At 46.4% G+C, this 20,490-nt stretch overlaps 1 protein-coding gene across 1 annotated transcript; it reads right to left on the bottom strand.

The window, feature by feature from the left end:
• Positions 1-4,844: 4,844 nt before the first annotated feature.
• On the bottom strand, positions 4,845-18,645 carry LOC120897205 (vertebrate ancient opsin-like). The gene is made up of 6 exons (XM_040301880.1): positions 17,835-18,645; positions 15,443-15,828; positions 14,044-14,203; positions 9,240-9,435; positions 6,581-6,713; positions 4,845-6,386 (listed from the first exon to the last, which is right to left on the bottom strand). The coding sequence occupies exons 2-6, from the start codon at positions 15,656-15,658 to the stop codon at positions 5,655-5,657; spliced, it is 1,437 nt and encodes a 478-aa protein (XP_040157814.1). The 5' UTR covers positions 15,659-15,828; positions 17,835-18,645; the 3' UTR covers positions 4,845-5,654.
• Positions 18,646-20,490: the final 1,845 nt, after the last annotated feature.

Below are 20,490 nucleotides of genomic sequence, written 5' to 3'. Positions count from 1 at the left end.
CTTAATAACGACTTAATAACATGTCTATCATGGGCTCAAATCTCATACCAACTGTCCCCTCATAGCAAGGACTATCCGGCTGTGTGGTACTGAATAAGTCTCGAAAGAAAGATTTCTCGCAAATGAACAACTTTTTGCTTTGGTTTTTATTTAGTCACAATTGACATATGTGTCAGCGTGTTGTTGCTTTCGTTCTTCGATTCGTTCTTTGATTAATTTATTCGGCGAATATGGATCTTAATCCCAGATGTAATGTAGTTGTGCAAAGTGCAAAGCGAGCAATAGTGTTACTAGAGACATACATGGATTTGAAAGCTAAAATGCGACTGTAGCAATCAAGATCCATACGACTTGGCAGCAATCATCGAGCGCGTAACATCATTAAACCCTAAACTCGTCAGGCACAAACTCGTCACAGGTTACCTTGAGAGTCCTTGCGCAATCCAGAATCAGTCCCCGTACTTATCATTAAATTGATATCACACGCCTTTTCCCGTAGAGTCGCTAAAGCGCATTAACTATCCCCCGAGCGAGCGGCACTTGCTGTACACAAGCTCAACCCATCTGGGCGTTGGCTCCGGTAACCGGTTACCCAGCTAACTCGCCGTTAATTGAGTTTGTGCGATCTCTCGTACTCGTGGAAACTGATCCGAAAACATCCCAAAACCTTTAAAACACCCTAATTGAGAGAATGTCACCGGTTGCTTAAGGTTCGCGTGGCACTTTCCTAATTGTCTTCTCCATTCCTCACTTTCTCGATCGAACCGATCTGCTTAATGCAACTAAGCTGGGTTGCTCATCCCTGACCGCACAGATCGAATTAGCAACTGCCAAACGGGTATATTACTAGCGCTCACAGTCGTATGGATTACCGTTTTCGCCGGTTTAAAGATCGGTCGTCCGGCGACCTTTGAATCCTTCGTTCGATGGTATCGATAGCAGCCTATGGACGGATGGAGCAATGTGTTCTTATGGTGTGTCTCCCCGGTCCATTAGTGATGGAGGGGGACCAAAAAGCTGATGAATCAATCCCACCCATCGAACGTGAAATTAAAACAGCCGATGTTTCGTGAAGGGCGTGTTTGTTTTAAAAGCATGGTACCCCAGCAGGATGACAAGATGTATGCGTGAGCTTACCATTTTGGCCCGGTTTGAACCGATGTTCAACAGGGTGTTTTTGCATCCCTCTGTTGAGCGCTGTGTGTGTGTGTCAGTTCAAAAGTAAACAAATAAATATTAATGGACTCAACGAAGCTTTCTACTGGTTTCGGAAGGAATCGAACGAGAAGCGGTGATTTGTCGATATGAATGCTGAATCCATAAATGATTTATCTGAATTTGTAGACTTGAATTGGTTTTTTTCCTTCTCTGAAATATCAAGGCGGCGTCTTCTACAAGCTAAAACACGGAACGAGAATGTGAAAAGCAAATGAATCTTGGAAGTGTATTTTTGACTGCGCTTCGCACAGATTCGCCTTCCAACCGTGCGGTGGTCGGAAGAGGAAGATAAGCAGTACATAAACGGACTTTCAGGATGTGCCACCGTTACAGATTGCCGTCGACTTAGGTTTGTTTTTGGTCGTTTTTTGTTGTTGTTGTTATTGTATGAAAAGTTTCACTCGCGGTTTGTTTCGCTCGTTGTCGGTTTTACGCTGTGACCCACGGGACGCTGCGGAAAGCAACAATCGGCCAAACCACAGAGCTGCCCACCCGTTGCGGTTGCGAACAGCGAACAGAGCAGTGCGCAGCAACTAAAACCGCAATTTCGGAAGGATTGTTTGAATTTAATTTCGCTCGGATGCTTTTGTTATAGCCCTCCGGGCATACCAGGGCGAAGGTTCGGAAGGTCGTTCTTTTATGTTTCCGCCTTTCTCCAAACATGTGTGTGTGTTGTGTTGTGTTGTACATAAGCGCGTTATCCACCCCTCTTCGTGCTTTCACCGGTGCCTTTGAATGCTGCAAACTTCCCAAAGTGTCACAAGACCATGCGTGATCGATGGGCCTCGGGATCTCTCCCGGTTCTCCTGTTGGACCTGGCCCTGGCCTCCGCGAAGGAAGTGAAGTGGCAAATGACTGACGGTTTGATAAATGTCACGAAACACAACACGCCATTGTCAACATATTACGTTGACATGAGTGGGGGCAACCTACCCCCCCCCCCTCCCTTGACTACCTTGTCGATACGGAACGTGTGTAACCTGCAGATAAATTTGTACCCCAAAATCCCTCGCACTCTCAAGTGCGGTGCTGTATGTGCGTCTTACGCACAGGAAGCTCCTTGTTTCAGGTCGGATTTTCTTGTCATCGTGTACGGTAAACCTTTTGCGTGCGAACCTAACAACGTGTGGATATCCAAACCAAAGATCCCATAAGAAAAAAAAACAACCGAAAACGCTAAACCCAACATTCGGCAGCTTCCGGACACGCCATCAGCTTAATGGACGATTAGTGACGAGTCAGTCATCCCATCTACACGCGGTACGCGGGGCTGGGTGGAGTAAGAGATGTCTGTTTGTTACTTTGGAGTGTAATATTCAACAGCAGAGACGGCACCACGCCCGATGCGTTCGGACGGTGGCGCCGCGGTGCGTGAGCATTGATTCACTGCGTAAGCATCCATATGGCACTATTAGGGGCGGCTTTGCGCCAGGATGTTTGACACCACGTGTCAGGTTATGTCATATTTTCGGCACCAGCACTGTTACCAGTTTTGAAGTATCAGCCGTCGCGTGCCTTGTGTCACGAGGCATAAAGGTAGGGGATGATGAGTAAGGAAAGCAAACGCACGCAACAGAGCGCTCCTTTGCCATGTTTGTCCTTTTGTCTTTGTCTCGCTGGTTACACACGTTATGGGCACAAGCTCACGGGTAGGGCGCATCATTCGGCTGCGGCTGCGAATGACATGCTACCTCCTGGAAATGGGTATATGAGGACAGCAAAACACAAATACTCGGGGCTTAAACTTTTCGGAAGGATAGAGAGATTTACTGAATTTATTGGAAATACCGAAATCACTCTCCAAAGTCCAATTAGTTGTGCGAACATTCCAGCTCAGCCCCGGGTTCCACCCGCCCGGGTTTAGTAGCAGTTACTACTACTTCCAGCATCTTCTAGTATCTTAATTGCGGGAAGGTCGACGATGTAGATGGCTGAAAAACTTTCGAATCTCTTCATAGCGTTGTGTTCATCCGAATCAATCGTTTGGGTTAAAAGCGAGCTAGCTGAAAAGCTTTTTCCTGGAACCGGGAAAAAGACGGAAACTTTATCTCGCGTGTCGTGTCTTTTTCGTTCAGTTTTCGTTCGGTTCACTCACGCGGTGAAGATGTCGCCGGTTAGTGGTCAACCGTTGCGCCAACGAAGACCGATGCGAATCGTCCTGTTAAGCAGCGACATGCTTATCGTTAATCTCATCTAAAGTCATTCATAGGTGGCCGTAATCGCGCGCGGCACACATCACACACGTTGGCGGTAAGAAATGTTGGCCGACAAATAGACATTAAGAAAAAAAAAAACAGCCAGCGAAGAATATATTTATCAATGTGCTCGTAGATATCGTTGCTTAGCGAACCGTCCCGAAGCGAAGCATCTCGATCTTGATACGCGAGCATGCTTAATGGTATGCCGCTTTATCTATCGGGTGGGCAGAAGCATTAATCTTTGATGTTGATGCGGCTGCTGCATAAACGACGACCAGCTTTCGATGGCACGCAAGGAGCGGGTGGGGCGGTCGAGTGCGTTTTTGCCGAAGCTGAACCACTCGCCGAACGATTGGTTTACTTTTAGGTGGCTTTTTTTTTCTTTCTTTTCTATTTTTCCTTCCTCTTCTTTGGTTTGCTTAGAATGTTCTAGCAAAGCTGATATTGCTCCATGTGGGAAAATTAAACAACAAACTAAAAACACGCGCCAGTGGGCTATTTTGTCTTTTCCTTTTTGGCGCAAGCAAAGATAATACACAGTAAAAAGACTAACAAAATGTTGTATCTACTTCTTCAGTACATCCAGCCAAAAACAAGCAGCAAAGTCAAAGCTCGGCTGCTGGCACAAGACGTTACAGAAACGGAAAGAAAAACATGTCCGTCCTTACATGCTTTACATTAAGTGAGATTTAAAAAGAAAATTGTTAAAGAGTGCTTCACCAGTCGAATAGAACCCTTTTTTGGGAGAGTTTAGAAAATAAAAATTAATTAGGAGTTTTCCAATGCGGGGTTAAAGTTCAACATGATTCAAGTGCGCCAACGAGAGCTTTCATGGATTTTTAGCTGGGTGGGATGCTGCCCACCTGGGACTTTTGCTAAAATGTGAAGCTGACTGAATTGAGATTAATGATGAAACTGATACTGATAATGGAGGGTTTGTACAGCCATAGATGGCTTAGGCTTTGCGGGGGGAAAGGCACTTTGTATTTTTTTAAAGCAATTCTTCCGTTTCAAACATACGACAAAAAGTCTTTTTTAGAAGGAAAAAGAATTAAAGCCCAATAAACGGATATTACAGCGCAGTTATCATCATTTCTTCGGAGTGATCTAGCTTAATCTTTGACGGTGTACGTCTTATCTGAAGTAGTTTTTAGAGTTACATAAGCAAATAAATTGTCGTGCAAGTTTACAGGATTTTCCAACATAGGTTCGCGAGGTATTTATCAACATTTGTCATATCAACAGTTGAAAACCCGTCTATAATATATCGAAAGATGAGCTGAATAAAATAAATAACAATAATATAATAGTAAAAAAGAGTGGAGTCTGCTTATATAGGTTTTCTTTCGTGATACAATAGTGACAGTGAAGTAAGTGCTTTTCGACCCAAACTGTATCTTACATCTGTATTTACAATGTCGATCTGTATTTTACAATGAATAATAAATCAATTGCGAGTGTTTGAGCATTACTTTGTACTGAATTCGTTTGGTTTTATTGTTGATACATCCAGATACCTCTAAATTGACAAATGCGGATCATACATAGCAAAATGGCAAACGAAAACTACGCACACACAGACAGACAGACAAACACCGAGACAGCATTTACATTGACGTTAGGCATTAGTACTGTCCTGTACACGCGTGCGAGACAAATAGTTTACAAATAGTTTTACAATTTCCATCCTTTCCCATGCCTAACCTATAAATAATGCTTCAAATTACAGTCTTAGTTTGAGGGGGAGGGTTTTGCTTTGTGGTGAATTTTTCATTTTACTTATTAAATACACTATTCGCGAACATCGCGCACACGCTGCAGCGGGAATGCGGGCGGTAAATTAGTTGCTCGTAAAGTTAACTAGCTCGTAGCTGTTGGTGGATGCTTATTGCTTAAATTTACCTCGACGCTCATTGAAAGGGGGCTCGCGCTTTCAGTGAAGGAAGAGCAATTTAGAATTGTGCTCCAAACACCGGCCCGGCTGTACACTGGATCGATGCAACGGGTGGACTGCAGCAACTATGTCGTCGGCTGCACTCTTGATGCCGCACCTGAAACCTGACTCCTCCAAAACCGGTACCATACCGTTCGAAGCTGGTTGATAGTACCTGGTACCATATCCCCCTACCTACTCACTATCCCTATCCTAGCTATGGTTCACTAATCCTAAACTCTGCATCCGGGATCGATTAATAGGGCAAACGTAATAAAAACAACCATACCTGATTACCTTACACGCTACAACATATTCGAACGCGGCTTTTGCGATTTGATAACGAGTACCCTACTACTACCACCACCACCACCACCACCATCGTGGATCACAGATAGTTCCGAGTCCTGGCGCACGATCCGGACGCTGCCGTCGCCGCTGGTCGGCACGTCCGTCGTGCTGCAGTCGGCCGCCACCGGCGCCACGCTGGACGGCGAGCGTGGCCCCACGCTCAGCATCGTTTTCAACGTCACGTGCCGGTCACGTGACTCCTCCCTCGAGCCCGTCACACTGTGGCCGCCCGACCGTTCGCGGGAGGCGGGCGCGGGCACATTCCGCTCGGCCGACGATATGCTTACCCGGGTGCCCCGCACCGTCCAGTGGCAAAAGTCCAGGCTGCACTCCAGCCCCTCCTTGGCCGTGTGGCGGGCCGACTCCTTGTCCCGGTTGCTGTTGTTGGTGTTGTTGCTGTCCGGCTGGCCGGCTACCCCGTTCGAGCGCCGGATCCGCCCGAAAGCGGCCCGGAACTGCGTGTTCATGCCGACGTAGATGATCGGGTTGTAGCAGATGCTCGATTTGGCGACGAGCGCCGGCAGCACGGCCAACCCGGGGCCGATCAGCTCCGGCGGGCCGAACTGTTCGATCAGCGCGAAGATTGCGTACGGCGTCCAGGCGACCATGAACGCGACGATCATGACGGCCACCATCGAGGTGACGCGCCGTTCCGCCCGGTTTACACGCCCGACACGTGCCGAATTCTGTGTGTGTGTGTGTGTGTGTGTACGTGTGTGTGTGTGTGTGTGTACGTGTGTGTGTATTAGCATAAGAAGAGAAAATAAGAAGAGCGTATCAATATTGACTGTCTCTCGGATCGTTTCATTCATGCGACGACCGGCACAATGCTCTTTGCATTGGGTGGGCGCCAGCCACCCGGCTACCGCACAGGGCTTACCTTACGCATCTCGAGCACGATGTTGATGTAGCTATAAATAATGACTGCCAGTGGGAGTATCAGGCCGAAGATGAAGAGAAATATGATATAGCTCGTTGCATTCGCCGTCTGGGACTCCCAGTTCACCGAGCAGCTTCGTACGCCCATGTGGAAGAAATAACAAGAAGCGAACGGCACTGTTATCAATCAACATTGGCCTGGGGCAATGATTTTATGCACCGGCTGAGGAACGGCTACGACGGAAGGGACTGCAATCAATGGGGAAACCCACTCGGAAAAGTTAAAAGCCCACACGGCAGTCAAAACGGCCGAGAGTGCCGGTGGAAAGAGTTGCATATGGTTAGGCGAGGGGTTTTGGGACGAGATAAGCAGAGGCTTTTAGTAAGCTTCCCAAGCCCAATTATTTCTTCACTGTTTATCAATGGTTTGTCTTCGCTGACGCATGGCATGCGACGGTGGGCCTTGGGTGCTGGCCCGTAGTAAATGTTCTATAATATTCTACCCCTCTCGGTAGCTAGAAGGTTCTACAAACAGTGCTGTTTTCTTGCCATTTGTTTTGTAGATACATTACGCGCCACCTTCTGGGAAAGCGTTCGAGCCAGTAGTAAGCCATCGCACGTAGGACGTTGATTATGTACATCAATCAGCCAATCAATTGAGGAAAAATGGAAAGCCGGCACTAATGAGAACGCGTAATGTAAACCTTTTGCATCATGCAGCTTCGTTGTGGGAGCCGCCTTTAGACAACGCTGGCAGCATGTGAAAGATTGAATGTATGTTATACGAGATAGTAAAGTTGTCTGCTTCTAGAGCGCTGCACAGTTAAAGAAGGGCACTTGGAAACCATGTATGTATACATTTTTTTAATCGATTTCACAATTTATTCACAGCGTTCCAAAAATCATTTATCCACACCAAAAATAGTCAGGCTCTTTCAGGAAATGATCAGCAAGAACTTTCAACGTTTGATTTGCTGTAACTTTTTACGAAAGGTTTTACAATTAGTTACTACATGCTTTGCTCTTCACAGCGTCCTGGTGCGTACCTATCGCCCTGCCGAGAGCATATGAACATTCTCCCATCTCTGTTTATCTCTCTATATTTCTCTTTTTTTTGTCTCATAGGTATTATTGTTACTGTAAAGAGATCTATTGTTTGCAAGTTTCTACATAAATGAATACTGCCATTACCAAAAACAAAATATATAACACAAAGCATATCGAAAGCACGTAAATGAAGTGAAAATTTCTAGACTTAGATAAACGCTTTTAAAGATTTAAGTTGCTTCTTTTGATTACTCAGCGCTTCAGCAAGGGCAACACAAAAAAAAGACTCAATAAACGTACAACTCCAATTCCAAATAATACGCCCCAGAGAGTGAGAGAACGTTACCAAATTATTTGCAAACATTGCAACAAACGAACCGTACAGCCTGAACGGCTGTTCGACTGCTCACAATTATCCTTACAAACCACCATAATAGGATCCAATACCTCCGCCTAGTTGCCCTTTAGTATACCCGTAGGATCTTGAGATCTTGAGCCGTTGAAGATTGGTACAGTGCTCAAGGCCTTGAAGGCTGCTGGAAGCTTGCACACGCCTACCACGAGAAGGGGCCCTGGCAAGGTACTGTTGAAAAGTGAAAAGGATACTATTCCGGTGAAGGAGTCTGATGCTACATGATTTATATATGTGTACGTACGCTCGGAATCGTCCAACGCTCTCCGCAGGCTCCAGGACGGCTGCCCGCAAGGTGCCCCATGGGAGCGTTGAAATGGAATCAAATCACGGGGCCGGCAGCTCACAACGCCACCGGGAGGATTATAACCCGTGTGCTGTGGTGTGTGGTGGATGCCATTCAAGCAGCATATGCCGGGGACACCAAATGGGTGGAAAATTTCATCGGCGTTCAGCGTTCGGATTCCATGTGCTGTGGAATGCACACAGCCGGTCGGCCGGATTAGTTTCCCACAAAAAGGGGTGACATAGTTGTGTGCCGAAAATTGCGGGAAAAGCGAACTCCTCAAGCTAATAAAGGCTGCGTTTGACGTTCGGCTCACCGTTTGCCGGCTACTCCCGGGTGTTACACATTTCGGGTGAACCGTCACAACGGGTGGCGTAATCGAGTGGCTCCAGCTACACCGCAGCTTGCGAACGGTGCGTCCGAACCTTCCCAGCGCAATGGGCGGTGGGAGCAATTTTCGGGTGAAATTATTATCCGCACGCCAAATGATTACGTTGTGCAGTAAAATGGAGCATGGAGAGCGAAAGAGATAGAATGGTTTGAAAATGCGGGGTGAAAGTAAATAAAAAAAACCGATTTCCTCCGGATTTCCTGTGGCCAACCAGTTTCCATCCGTGGTGGCTTTCTATGGTGCGGCAAAAGCGAACAGCGCACCGAAGCAGTATGAATGGATTCTATCATAATGGGAATGGTTCGTTAAGTGTACGGGCAGGGTGGTGGTTGATAAAGCTTCTCCCGCGGTGAGGACAATGTTCCGGAAAAGCGAATTTAAGTGAATGTGTTTGCTGCTTGTGTTCGCGTTTTCGTTGGTTTTCCTTCCAGTTTTTTATGTTCTCTTTTGTTCGGTCGCTTTTTGTTGCCCGGTTTTGTTGGTGCCTGTGTTTGTCAATTTGTCAATAGTCGGTGGGGTCTTACCTTATGTTCGCCGCCTCGTTCACGTAGGCGCCCCAACCGAACAGGGGCGGCGAGGTGAGGGCAAACGAGTAGCTCCAGATGAACAGCACGGCAAGGCAGGCGCCCTGCTTCGACCGGTTCTGGGCGGCGAATGGGCGGCTGATCAAACAGAACCGCTCGTACGAAAGCACGGTAAGGGTTGTAATTGAAGCGATTCCTGTGAAAGAAAGTAGAGAAAACAGAGCGAGGATGGAAGATGGAGCAGCAATTCGGCACACCACTTCTGTGCTGTCTATTGCCCTTTTGAGTTGCGCATATTCGGTGGGACAGGGGCCGTACAATGATGAAAGGATGTTTCAATCATAGGCAAAGCGTTGACTACACGCTCGTTGAAACAATTGCACGTGGGTTACGCGTGGAGCGTTAAATGCTAATAGATGAGATGTGTGAAATTGTATTGCGCCATTGGTAGCGTACACATTAGTGGGATTCCTTTCCGCATAGCGAGGATTTGGTACGTGGGAGCAGTTGCAGCGTTTGATGGATGGATGTCGGATACGGTTGGTGGTCGGTGCGTTTGCTTACTGGTTTTCAGTGTGATACAACTGATGAAGGTGGTAATGCTACGCCGAAGAATTTTTAGGACAGAAAGTCGTTGTTTTAGGCTTTGTACTTTGAAGACCGATATAAGTAGGCGAATATTCAATCGATGGAACATATCTCGAAAAAAAAGGGAGCAATACGGGCGAAAAATGGGGGAAAAAATTTACATGGTTTTTCATGTTCACCTTTAATATAAACATAGCAACTACCGGACCACACTTTGGCGAAACATAAAGTTGTGACATAAAAACAGCATTAGCTTTTGCGAACAGAACACGGATGCCGATAGGCTAATGGTAACAAACTGTTTGTGTGAATGAAAATGTTATTCCTATTTCAATCCTAGCTTTAATTTTGGTTGGACATAACGCCTATGACCATTCACAATGACAGAAATATACTAGTTAGTAATAGGCAGCAGACGGTTGTGAGTTAGTTTGAAACAATAGTTTGAATATCTTTCTTCTTTGGCTCAACAACCGTTGTCGGTCAACGCCTGCCTGCCCGTACCGCTTGTGGGCTTGGCTTGCAATGACTTCATGATTTTCCCCCGTAGCAGGATAGTCAGTCCCACGTATGGCGGCTCACGGTCCATTCAGGACTTGAACCTATAACGGGCATGTTGTTAAGTCGTACGAGTTGACGACTGTACCATGAGGCCGGCTTGAATATAGACTGGTTCAATTGGCCCGGTTACAGGGCTTCGTAACGCTATTCCCAAAATCCAACAGGCATATCGAGAGAACCCATAACGGTCCTGGAATAGATATTGTACTCATACCGGTCCTTGAACCGATCACAAATCGATTCCTGGTCCTAGAACTGTGTACGAACCTATACCGGATCTGGAACTGATCCCGAACTGATCTGATTCTGGAGTTGGTTCTGAATTTACGCTAGTCCTGGAATTGATACTGAACCCATACCGGTCTTGGAACTCATCCCAACTTTTCCGTTTTTTAAACTGATTCTGGCTATTCGAGTAGTTACCGATGTGACTCTTGAACATTTCTTGCTAGCTTATAACCTTCGTCCTCCACATGTACCTACACCTGTAACGCATACAGCCTCCCAAGCCGGGGATCAAGTTTGATGGATTTTTCGTGTAATTGGTGCTTCATTCAGTCACTACCACCACACCGATAGTCGTGGTTACATTGCCAAACTGCGAAGAAATAACCCAGTCGCCGTATTGCTGCAAACCATGTAAATGGAGCCCGGTCGACCACCCAAATCTCGGCAGTTGGCGAGATGGCTCGCGGGTATGACTTTCGATCGAAAGTGACAAAAGCCAACCCCGTAGAAGAAAAGGAAATGTTTATCGATCGGAAAACGGACGCCTTGTTTCCCCCGTCTTTGCCCACCCGTGGGATGTTTTCTTGCGTTCGGGAGTTTTCACACCCTCCCTCCCATTTCTGCTCAAGGGACGCTCGGCACACGGCCGCTCTCGGATCCGTTCTCACCATGTCGCGTTGGAAACCGTTATTCCCGGTTATTCCAATTGATGGAATAATTTACCACCCGAAGGGATGATGTTTGCTGTTTGCTTGTGTGTGTGTGTGTTTGTGTTTCACGGTTGGGCAGGATCGAGTGACTGTTTTTTTTACGAAGAACGAAGAAGAGTGGTGAGTTGGAAGGCCAAGGAGAGGCGGAAAAATTGAAACTGTTGCCGGAAAAGCGAAGCAGGGTGTAGTTTGCATGAAATAAAATTGCAAAACAGTTTGTGTCTGTGTTTCTGTGAAGCCAAAAAGCGCTTCGTTTACAAAGTTGATTTTCCCCACCCACACAGCTGGCAGGGGCGCTTCCAAAAGGGGGAGTGCAGAGCAAAAGTTAGTACCCTGTACCGTCGGTCGCAAAACCCCACTCGAACATCGTGCATGGGCTGCCGGGGACCGATGATGATGATGGGCAGATTTGCGTTTGCCTATCGCGACGGCCAAGCAAGTCAGACGGGGCTTTGGAACTTTTCTGGCCGTGCGTCGTGGTCGTGGTACGGGAATCGCAATGGGTTCGCTCCTTCCCATTATCGTTTGTCGTGGGCAAAAGTACCAATAAAAGGAGTCCCCAACGAACCGAAGAAAGCACCAATCTCTAATCCCTAATCGGATTGAACTTCTAATGAGCCTGACGGGAGTCTAGGAGGTGCGCGGAAATCGAGAATGGGACGGAGAAAGTGGCAAAGCAAAGGGCAAAGGATCGTACACGTTTCCGTGGTCGAAATTGAAAAACGATAAGCTCGCAAATATTCGCTCAACTGCGTCCTGCGTCTTCTCAGTTGACTCTGCCGAGGTTCGATCTGCGAAAAATGATGAAATGTCACAATTTTTACGACGGAAGTCGTTACTGTTTGTTCATGCAACGCCACTGGTATTTGATACGCTTTACGAGCGTGGTGTGTGTGTGTGTGTGGCGTAAAATGAATGATACAAAATTTCGATAATCGATTGACATTATTTTTAGGCTCAAGTACGACTTCGAGAGCCCGAGTTTGCCCAGATTGCGTTGTGCTTGAGCGTACACATTGCCGAGCACAAGCGACAAAATGCTGACAAACGTCAGCGAGGGATACAAAAGAACAACGATCAAATCGCAAGACTCGCACACAAATCGCGTGTATGTTTTTCCCCGAGCCCCGAGCTCGCTTAATCGCATTAGGAAATGGAAATCACTTCGCGTCGGATTACGGTGCAGATTAATTTGGAGCTCGCGTCGGAAGTGCGTCGTTCCCTTGGGTGTGAGTGAGTGCCCCGATGGTGGATGCTGAGTTTTTCTCCAATCCCGCACATCAATATCAATTTCGATATCACGTGGTGGCCCAGTGCGGCACCATTGTTTTTTTTTCTCCATTTGCGCTTGATTGTGTATAAAGCTTTTGTTTTTTTTTCGTTGGTAGTTGGTGTGCAGCGTTGGTATCAATTAACTAGCGGCTGTTCGCTTACCCGGATGATTTGCAATGTGGCACCCGAACCACCGTTACGGGGGTTTGGCTCGATGATGAGGCGTGTAATATGAAGATGGATGTAAATGTACTTCGCCCAATTTTACTGATTAATAGCTTAAAGTGAGTGAAGCGCTTTCTCGAGCTTTTCGCGCTGGTAGTGCCTTGCAGGCTTCCAGGCCTTTTCAAGCGTAGGGGGCGTCTTGAAGCTTTCTTGTCCATTCTGGAGAACATTAGGGAGAGTAATTTATTCAAACCACTTCTCTTGCTTCGCACTTCGCAATTGAATCGTGATGCATTAGCATGGTGGAAGCAATGGACCATGGAGGAATCCAATTGAACAGCCCATAAACTTGTTCGAGAACGAGTTTAGTTCAGGATAATCTGCTCGACAGCGCGTCCATTTACATTTTTAGGTGGGCAGCCGTACCGCGTGTGAAAAAAATTCTGACCCAGCTGCCTTGGATAACGAGAGAGGGAGCGGGGGAGGGGGTGGAGGACATGGAGAGGGAGAGGTGATATTTCCCGCCCGCCTTGGGCAGGAAAATTGTGTAAATTTTCTCGCACCCGGCTCGACCCGATGATGGCAAGGTTAAAATATTATAATCAACGGTGACTTGCCCGGTGCGTTCGTCGATACTTTTGAACATATATACCGATCTGTTTTTTTCTTTTTTTTGGTTAGCATTATCCTCCTTCCCACGTTCGCATTAATCATTCTACCTGCAGGGCAGGAATAAATGGAGACGCAATTATGCTTCACATTAAACGGAGGGGAGGGAGCGATTTTGCATATTTTCGATATTATCACCGAGGGGGTAGGTTCTGGGGGAGGTAGCGAGCTCGTTGTGGCTGACGCTGGGGAGCAACAGTCGTGCGGCAGAAAGCGCCAAGCGGACAAAGAAACATGGCCAAACGGCTCCACTTGTCTTTGATGGTGATTGTTGAATAAATTTGGAAAGAGTTTTTCGCCACAGCACAGCCCCTGTCGATGCTGGTGGCGTGGGTTTGGCTTCCATCTTACATTATGCTGCGACGAGCGTCGAGCTTATGCGATGAGCAGCGTCCAAATGGGGTTTGTATCGCCTGGCTGTATCGGCATGCTTTGTGTCAACAAATCGATACCAAGTAATCGAGCTCAGTCGTCCTTTTGTACCGGGAAAACGGAACGTCCGGTCCGACGACAATTTGAAGAAATGATTAGCGTTTTTTTGTGTGTTGTTTGTGGTGTGGATGCCGTTGTCCCTACCGAATACAACGCGTCCGGTTTGCCCTATACCTTACCTAACAGGGACATGAAGAATCCGTATGCCACACATATACTTTTCCCGTACAGCCACCGGTGGGAGATGGCGGACGTCAGCGTAAGCGGATTGCCGATGATCGATACGGAAAAGTCGGAACAGACCAGATTGAATAGGATGATGTTCATCGGTGTCCATAGCTGAAAAGAGATCAATAAGAGAGAGAGAGAGAGAGAGAGAGAGCGAGAGAGAGAGAGAGAGACAAAGAAAGGAAAAGAATGACATTGAACGGAAGAAAGGAAGAAGAAAGAATGATCAATGTGTTAAAATGTTAATCATGTTTTGGCTGAATGGGCGTAGAAAAGTGGCATGGAAAGTAACAACAAATCGGGTAAGGTTCGCATTATGTGTAAGAAATGTGTGTCTTTTATAAAACAAGTTTTTTTCTTTTGACTGCATTGCACAGGCATCGGAAAAAGAACTTTACCTATGTGGAAGTTGTGCAACGCCACACGAAGCATGTAGAGCTCTGTGCCTGCAATGCATAACCTTCAGGCGTTTTGTTGCAAAGCTAGCATACATTTTGCACACTAAAACAAATGCCCCTCAATGTATGCAATGTCCGCAAAAAAGAGGCTAAGTTTCATGTTGTTACTGTTTTGCAGACCTCAAGGGTCGCTTTCGATACGCCTGAAGGCTATTAATATCGAGCATAATTCTACCCAGCATCATGGTGAGTTGCTATTAAAATTTCAAATAGTATTATATTTCCGTAGCTTCCGTCCAATTGAATAATAGCTACACAGAAAAACAACAAAGTAATGAATCGATTTTTGTTGTCTTTTACAATGTTCAGCGTTGGTCAGCAAATTTACATTTATGTTTGTATGTTTGAGTACTTCCTTGTAAAATAAGTAGACCGCACTCGACTGTAGCCCTGCAAAGTTTTCATAGTGGGATGAGCTTTTCGCTACCTTTCTCTCTCTCTCTCTCTCTCTCTCTCTCTCTCTCTCTCTCTCATTCACACACATACATTCACACATACTCTACAAAACAAAACAAAAAGAACACAAATTGATGCAGCATTGAAAGACCACCGCAATCGGGTACGCTGTACGCCACTGAAGCATCCACTTCTCGTTAGAAATACAAGGAATAATTGAACATATGTTGGGCAGAAAGTTTGCATAAGGGCGTAACCGGTCGTCCCCGCTCGCGATTTTCCCTCCCGGCAGACTGCTACGGTGTCTTTCCCTGCAATACTGACCAGGTCGAGCGCGTTACGACCGTACGGTCAACACCGTTTGTTGGCTGGATGCGAACACTCCTCGCACACACACAAACCCACACACACACACGAGTAACTCCTCATTTTGTGCTTTCATAGGGCACCAAATGGTGTTCACGGCCACCCTTCCCGCCCGTCCCTACGTTCTTACCTGCACGTCCTTGTACATGAGGGCAATAACGAAGATGTTGAGGAAAAATCCGAAAAACCCGATGAAGAACAGTGTCACGGCGGCACCATTGTAGGCCCACGGTGCCATCAGCTCCTGGTGGTCGGAATTGATCGCGGCAGCATCGGTGACGTCGTACATCTTCGGTGCTACATCCTGCCAGCGATGATCCGTGCACGGCGTGAAGCGTCCCGGCATCAGGTGCTGCCACGGAGGGGGGGGGGGGGGCTGTGCACAACACCGTTCGGCACCTACTCGAGCGTGCGGGCTGCAAACGAGGGTGACGCACTTGACAGTTTCATACTCTCCGGCGCGATAGGAGGGCACGGATTCCCGCTTGCTGATCCGTTGCAAGCGCTGCAGACAATCTGTACGGTCGGAGAAGTATCATATCGTTAGCAGATGGGCCGTACGTACGAACGAACTCGGTGTACCGAGAAGGTGTATAGCCCGAGCTTTAAGTGGGGTAGCAGCCAGACCGGCCAGAAATAGAATCTTCAAGACGAACTCTGTTGCGTAGCAACGATTGAATGGTGTGAAGTACTGCTTTAAGAAGGTGCGCAGCATATTGTCATTCTTGTTTGAATGGTGTTGCTATAAGCTAGCAGGCAGCTTTTTGTTTATTAGTGCTGTGGGTCGACCTTTCGGAAAAGCACGCAAACTTTTTTTTTTTCTTAAGAGCTTTGTTTCCTATTTTCTTTGTAAAAAAAACCGGTAAAATGTTGCAAGTTCAAACGCACGCACACACACACCCACAGACCCAAAGTCACAGCACAATGTGCCGTGAAAAATAATCCGATCAGCTTTTTTTTTGTTTTACAGCACAGGAACTTCCTGTTCGGGGCAGAAAAGTCATATTAATTCTTACCCGTGACCGCAAGACATTTTAATCATTATTTCACAATTCGGGTTGGAAATCTCCCGGGAACATCGCAGCGGCTTGGTGAACCCGTGCGTTTTCCCGTGGCTCCAAAGTATCCACAGACGAGCTGGGCTGGTTTGTGTGTGTTTTGCCAACGGTAGCAAAAACGCAGGCTGTCAAGCTCGTTTTGCAGCACGATGCCATGTTTCAGTTAATAAATGAAGTGAGCATAGCACAATAAGGGAGCGAATGTAAGGCAAGAAAAGTTTAGCAACCATCTGGTTTTCGTTCGTGAAAGCTGCAGCTCCCAATGCAGACTTGTCACGCTGAAAGATGGCTCTTTCCATTGTCTGTTTTACAAATTAGTCGTTCGTTTTGGGGCGCATTTCGTCATGCTGTAAATTCGCTCAGTTTTCACATGCAAATTGTTTTCTTTCGCTGTGGGCTGGCATAAGCGTCTTATTTGAATGTTGATTTACTGTTTTCCCTTGACACTGGAGTGCCATTTTCAAGCCAACTGCGTACTGTGTCAACTGGTTCTGTTGCTTGGAAAAATGTCTTAGGTTGATAATTGTTGCAAGTTTTTCAAGTCGAGTCGAAACATTAAAGAGCAAACCGCTTTATTTGTAGGGGTTTTTACGATTTAAAGCTATGGACAGCATATTTATCGCTTGAAGCATTAGAAAAAGTTATAAGAATACAAAAAAAAAATTCCCTTTGATGTACTGTACGCCCTTATTACTTATTTAAAAATGAGTGCTTCCCATCGTCCAGTGTGGTGGAAAGAAGAAAAAAGGGGTAAAACCTTATCCCGGGAGGCTGGCACATCTACCGTGTTCCATCGCAGGCCAGACATATTCATCATCGCTAAAGTGAAATTGGGCCTTCGGCTAATAGCTAATTGGTTTCGAGCACTATGATCTCATAAATAAGGGCGTTTAAGATGGTCACTTACTAAAAACTGTACCATAATTACGCAAACAAACGACGACCACGAGCCCCGTTATTTTTTTTTGCCATCATTCTTTGGGCGTGCAATTTAGGGCAATCTGTACTGTGGGATCTGCGGTGCTTTGCAGTTAATATGTGTTGCATTATTTATGTGCCTGCTTTTTTATTTTGTTTATTTGTTTGAAACGCATAGCATAATCAACTGGACGGTATTATTAATCAGTTTAATTTGTGCAGACAATTTTACGAGCTGCGGTTAATTTTTAATGCCAGGCGCTATCGCAATGTTCTCTCTAGCAGCTCTTACTGGCCACCAGCACAAAAAAGGGGTTCGGAAAAAGGTACGAGACGATATGGTTTTATGGCCTGCAGGGTGTCTTCCTTGCCGAACCAAGCGACACATCACGTGACACGCACAGTAAAATCTTCGATTCAATTACAGTCTTTATCACCTTCCCCACTTTGACAATTTGCCAGGCTCAGGGCATCCTTCTTCACAGCAGCGAAAGCAGCAAAAACTCGCCATCCTCCACTGGAAAAGCGAGCTTTTTCCGAACCTACCTGGTCCAACTGGCACTGTGCAGCAGGGTGGTAGAGCGACGAATGTGCTAACCAGGCTTGTGAAAACATTTTTGGTCCATCGTTTGCTCTGGGTGTCTTTTCTTGTTCGCGAAACCCGTGCACCGTTCGTTGTTTAGGCACAGTTTTTGGGCCATATGTTAAGGATACAGTACATAGCTAGCACCACCACAGACACCACCACCGTGCCAAGTCTCAGTTCACAGGAAATGTAAATTAAATTCTTTCACATCGCACACAATGTCGGTTCCACGGGACCGCTTTTATCTTCGGGCACATTTTGCGTCTATTTTTGTACAGCCTATCGTTTGTAAGTAGACTGGAAGAGTAGAGTTTCCGTTACCAAAAATGCTTCGACGCTCCTTCCCACAGTGTCTTCCAAGGGCTAGCACTGTAGACACTGGTAGCGATAACGTGTCGGGCCGATTAGCATCACCTCGTAGCAAAAGTATGGTGGAATGTCGTGCTTGGGGACGTTTTAAGACACGTTTCAAATCAGGTGGGAAACGTACTTTCTTAAGGCACTTTTAAATAACTAACACACACACACACATACACATAACACATTAAACACATTAAACTTAACCACCCGAACAAACTATGCACTTTGCGAGGTTGAACCGTAACTTTTACGCTACATTTAACAAAAACCAATCGCACTCGAATCGGTACCGGTATCACTCACATAAAGTCGTGTAAGTTCCGCCTCAATTTGGCTAAGGGTGCTGGGAAGCTGGCAACCGGAAGCAACCGTCAGCAGCAGCATCACTGCACGGCATCACGATCCGTTACAGCATCCGGCACGAGACTGAACCGATCCGTGTCGGCGCGAGCTCTAATAAAATACATATTTTGTACCCACGCGCGTTTCGCCAGCAGCCCGAATTCATCAGCTTCTTGTGAGCGTCTTCAGTGGCCCGAGATTGTGAGGTTTTTGGAGTTTCGGTCCTCGCTCGCACAAGGCGAGCACGAAACGCGCCACGAGTGGCGTATACAGTGGAAAAAGGTAAAGCACAATCTGTGTGCGGGTGTGGACCAAAGGTGGGCGATATTGTTGCTCCTTGGAGCGGGCAAACCACGCCGCCAGTGGCCTTTCGTCCTTTGCGCGGACCGTACGCTGCCAAACGCGCACTGAACTTGACCTTTGGTAACACATTTCGTACGCAGCCACGTTTCGTGCGCGCGTGCCGTTCGCGTGGTGGGTGTGTTGCGTTTGCGGTCGCTTCGGTGAGAGACCAAGGTTTTTAGGGTTTTCTCGTCAGCAAACATAAACATAAACAGCTTGAATGTCGCTGCGTTTTGTGAAATGTACCGGGGTTTTCTTGACTAAGAAAACAGTTTTATTTCTATGCATGCTTTAGCGCGTAAAGTGTAGCAATATTATTATTATTAACACAAAGCTAATGCCTTCCATGCAACATCCTGACGCGATCATTCCTGTATCAAGAACCGATTTGATCGGCAGTAACAGTGCCAGTGGCTTCAGTGCCAGTAACAGTGACTTCGTTCGTAGACAGGATGGAATGGTGCGTTACACTAGGAATTGCAAACCCGACATAACTCAGATGCTGAAGCGTACCAAGCCGACACTCGCGTGCTGCTGGCAAAGAGAGAAGCTTCACTAGCGAGGGATGAACTTTGCCGGATGCTGTGAGATACCTGCCATCGTCATGCACGATCCTAGTACTCGGGTCTCGTATCGTGTTCGTGCTGAATGTGGGAAGTGGTTGTGATAAAGAAGCAAGCAAGTACGACGATACGCGTATGCCTTAAATTTTCGCTTCCAGCGTAGTGCGAAGATAAATTCTAACAATTGGGAGCATTCGTTTACAGGTAAGTACATTTGATTGATGCAATCACACGGAATTATTGTTCCGTAGAAGGGAATGCCGGTAGACAACAAAACATGTTGATTTGCACATGACATTTTTTGTGTACACGGAATATGAGTGTGCAATACAAGTACTGATAATTGTTTTGGAGCCGAAGTTTTTAGGTTTTTTTCAGGGATTTCCACAGATTTTTGGTAGTTTAATGAACTTTTTTTTTCAATTGTCCCACGATATGATGATCGTTTGTCAAGATTTTTTGGTATTGTCTCTTTTTTTTAGAAATCATGAGAGAAATCCAAACAAGTTGGAAAACCACCCAAAAACCCTTAACAAACAATAAAAACATGATGTATCCACTTTATGATTTTTCTTGAATGAAAATTATGTACAAGACCAATTCCCCAACTACACGTGCGAGGTGTTATCGCGACTGTTTGCAAGGTGCAGTTTATAGCCAAATAATAGCACTACGTGCGGAACCCAACTTTACGATACACACGCACCGCAGAGCCCAATTGAGCGAATCCCTTCAACGCCGGTACGGTTTGTGGGTTCGCACGCATCATCCGTCACATTTATGGCGATAAAAATATACATTTATTTGCCGGATATAGGCCACCGCCACGGTTCAAAACATTTGTGTAACCCGCTGTCGTGTATCATTTGGTTTGATTTGGTTGTTGATGTTGTGCAAATGGAGAAGGACAGCGAAGGAAGGGCCGTTTTAAAATTATATGGCTTGCGATTACCAACACTCAACTCAATTCAAGGAAAGAGTTAATGGCAGCGTTGAATGAAGCTCTGGA

This window comes from Anopheles arabiensis, chromosome 2 (assembly GCF_016920715.1).
Source record: "Anopheles arabiensis isolate DONGOLA chromosome 2, AaraD3, whole genome shotgun sequence".
In the NCBI taxonomy this organism is placed as follows: Eukaryota; Metazoa; Arthropoda; class Insecta; order Diptera; family Culicidae; genus Anopheles; species Anopheles arabiensis.
This window is presented reverse-complemented; position numbering and strand designations above follow the sequence as displayed.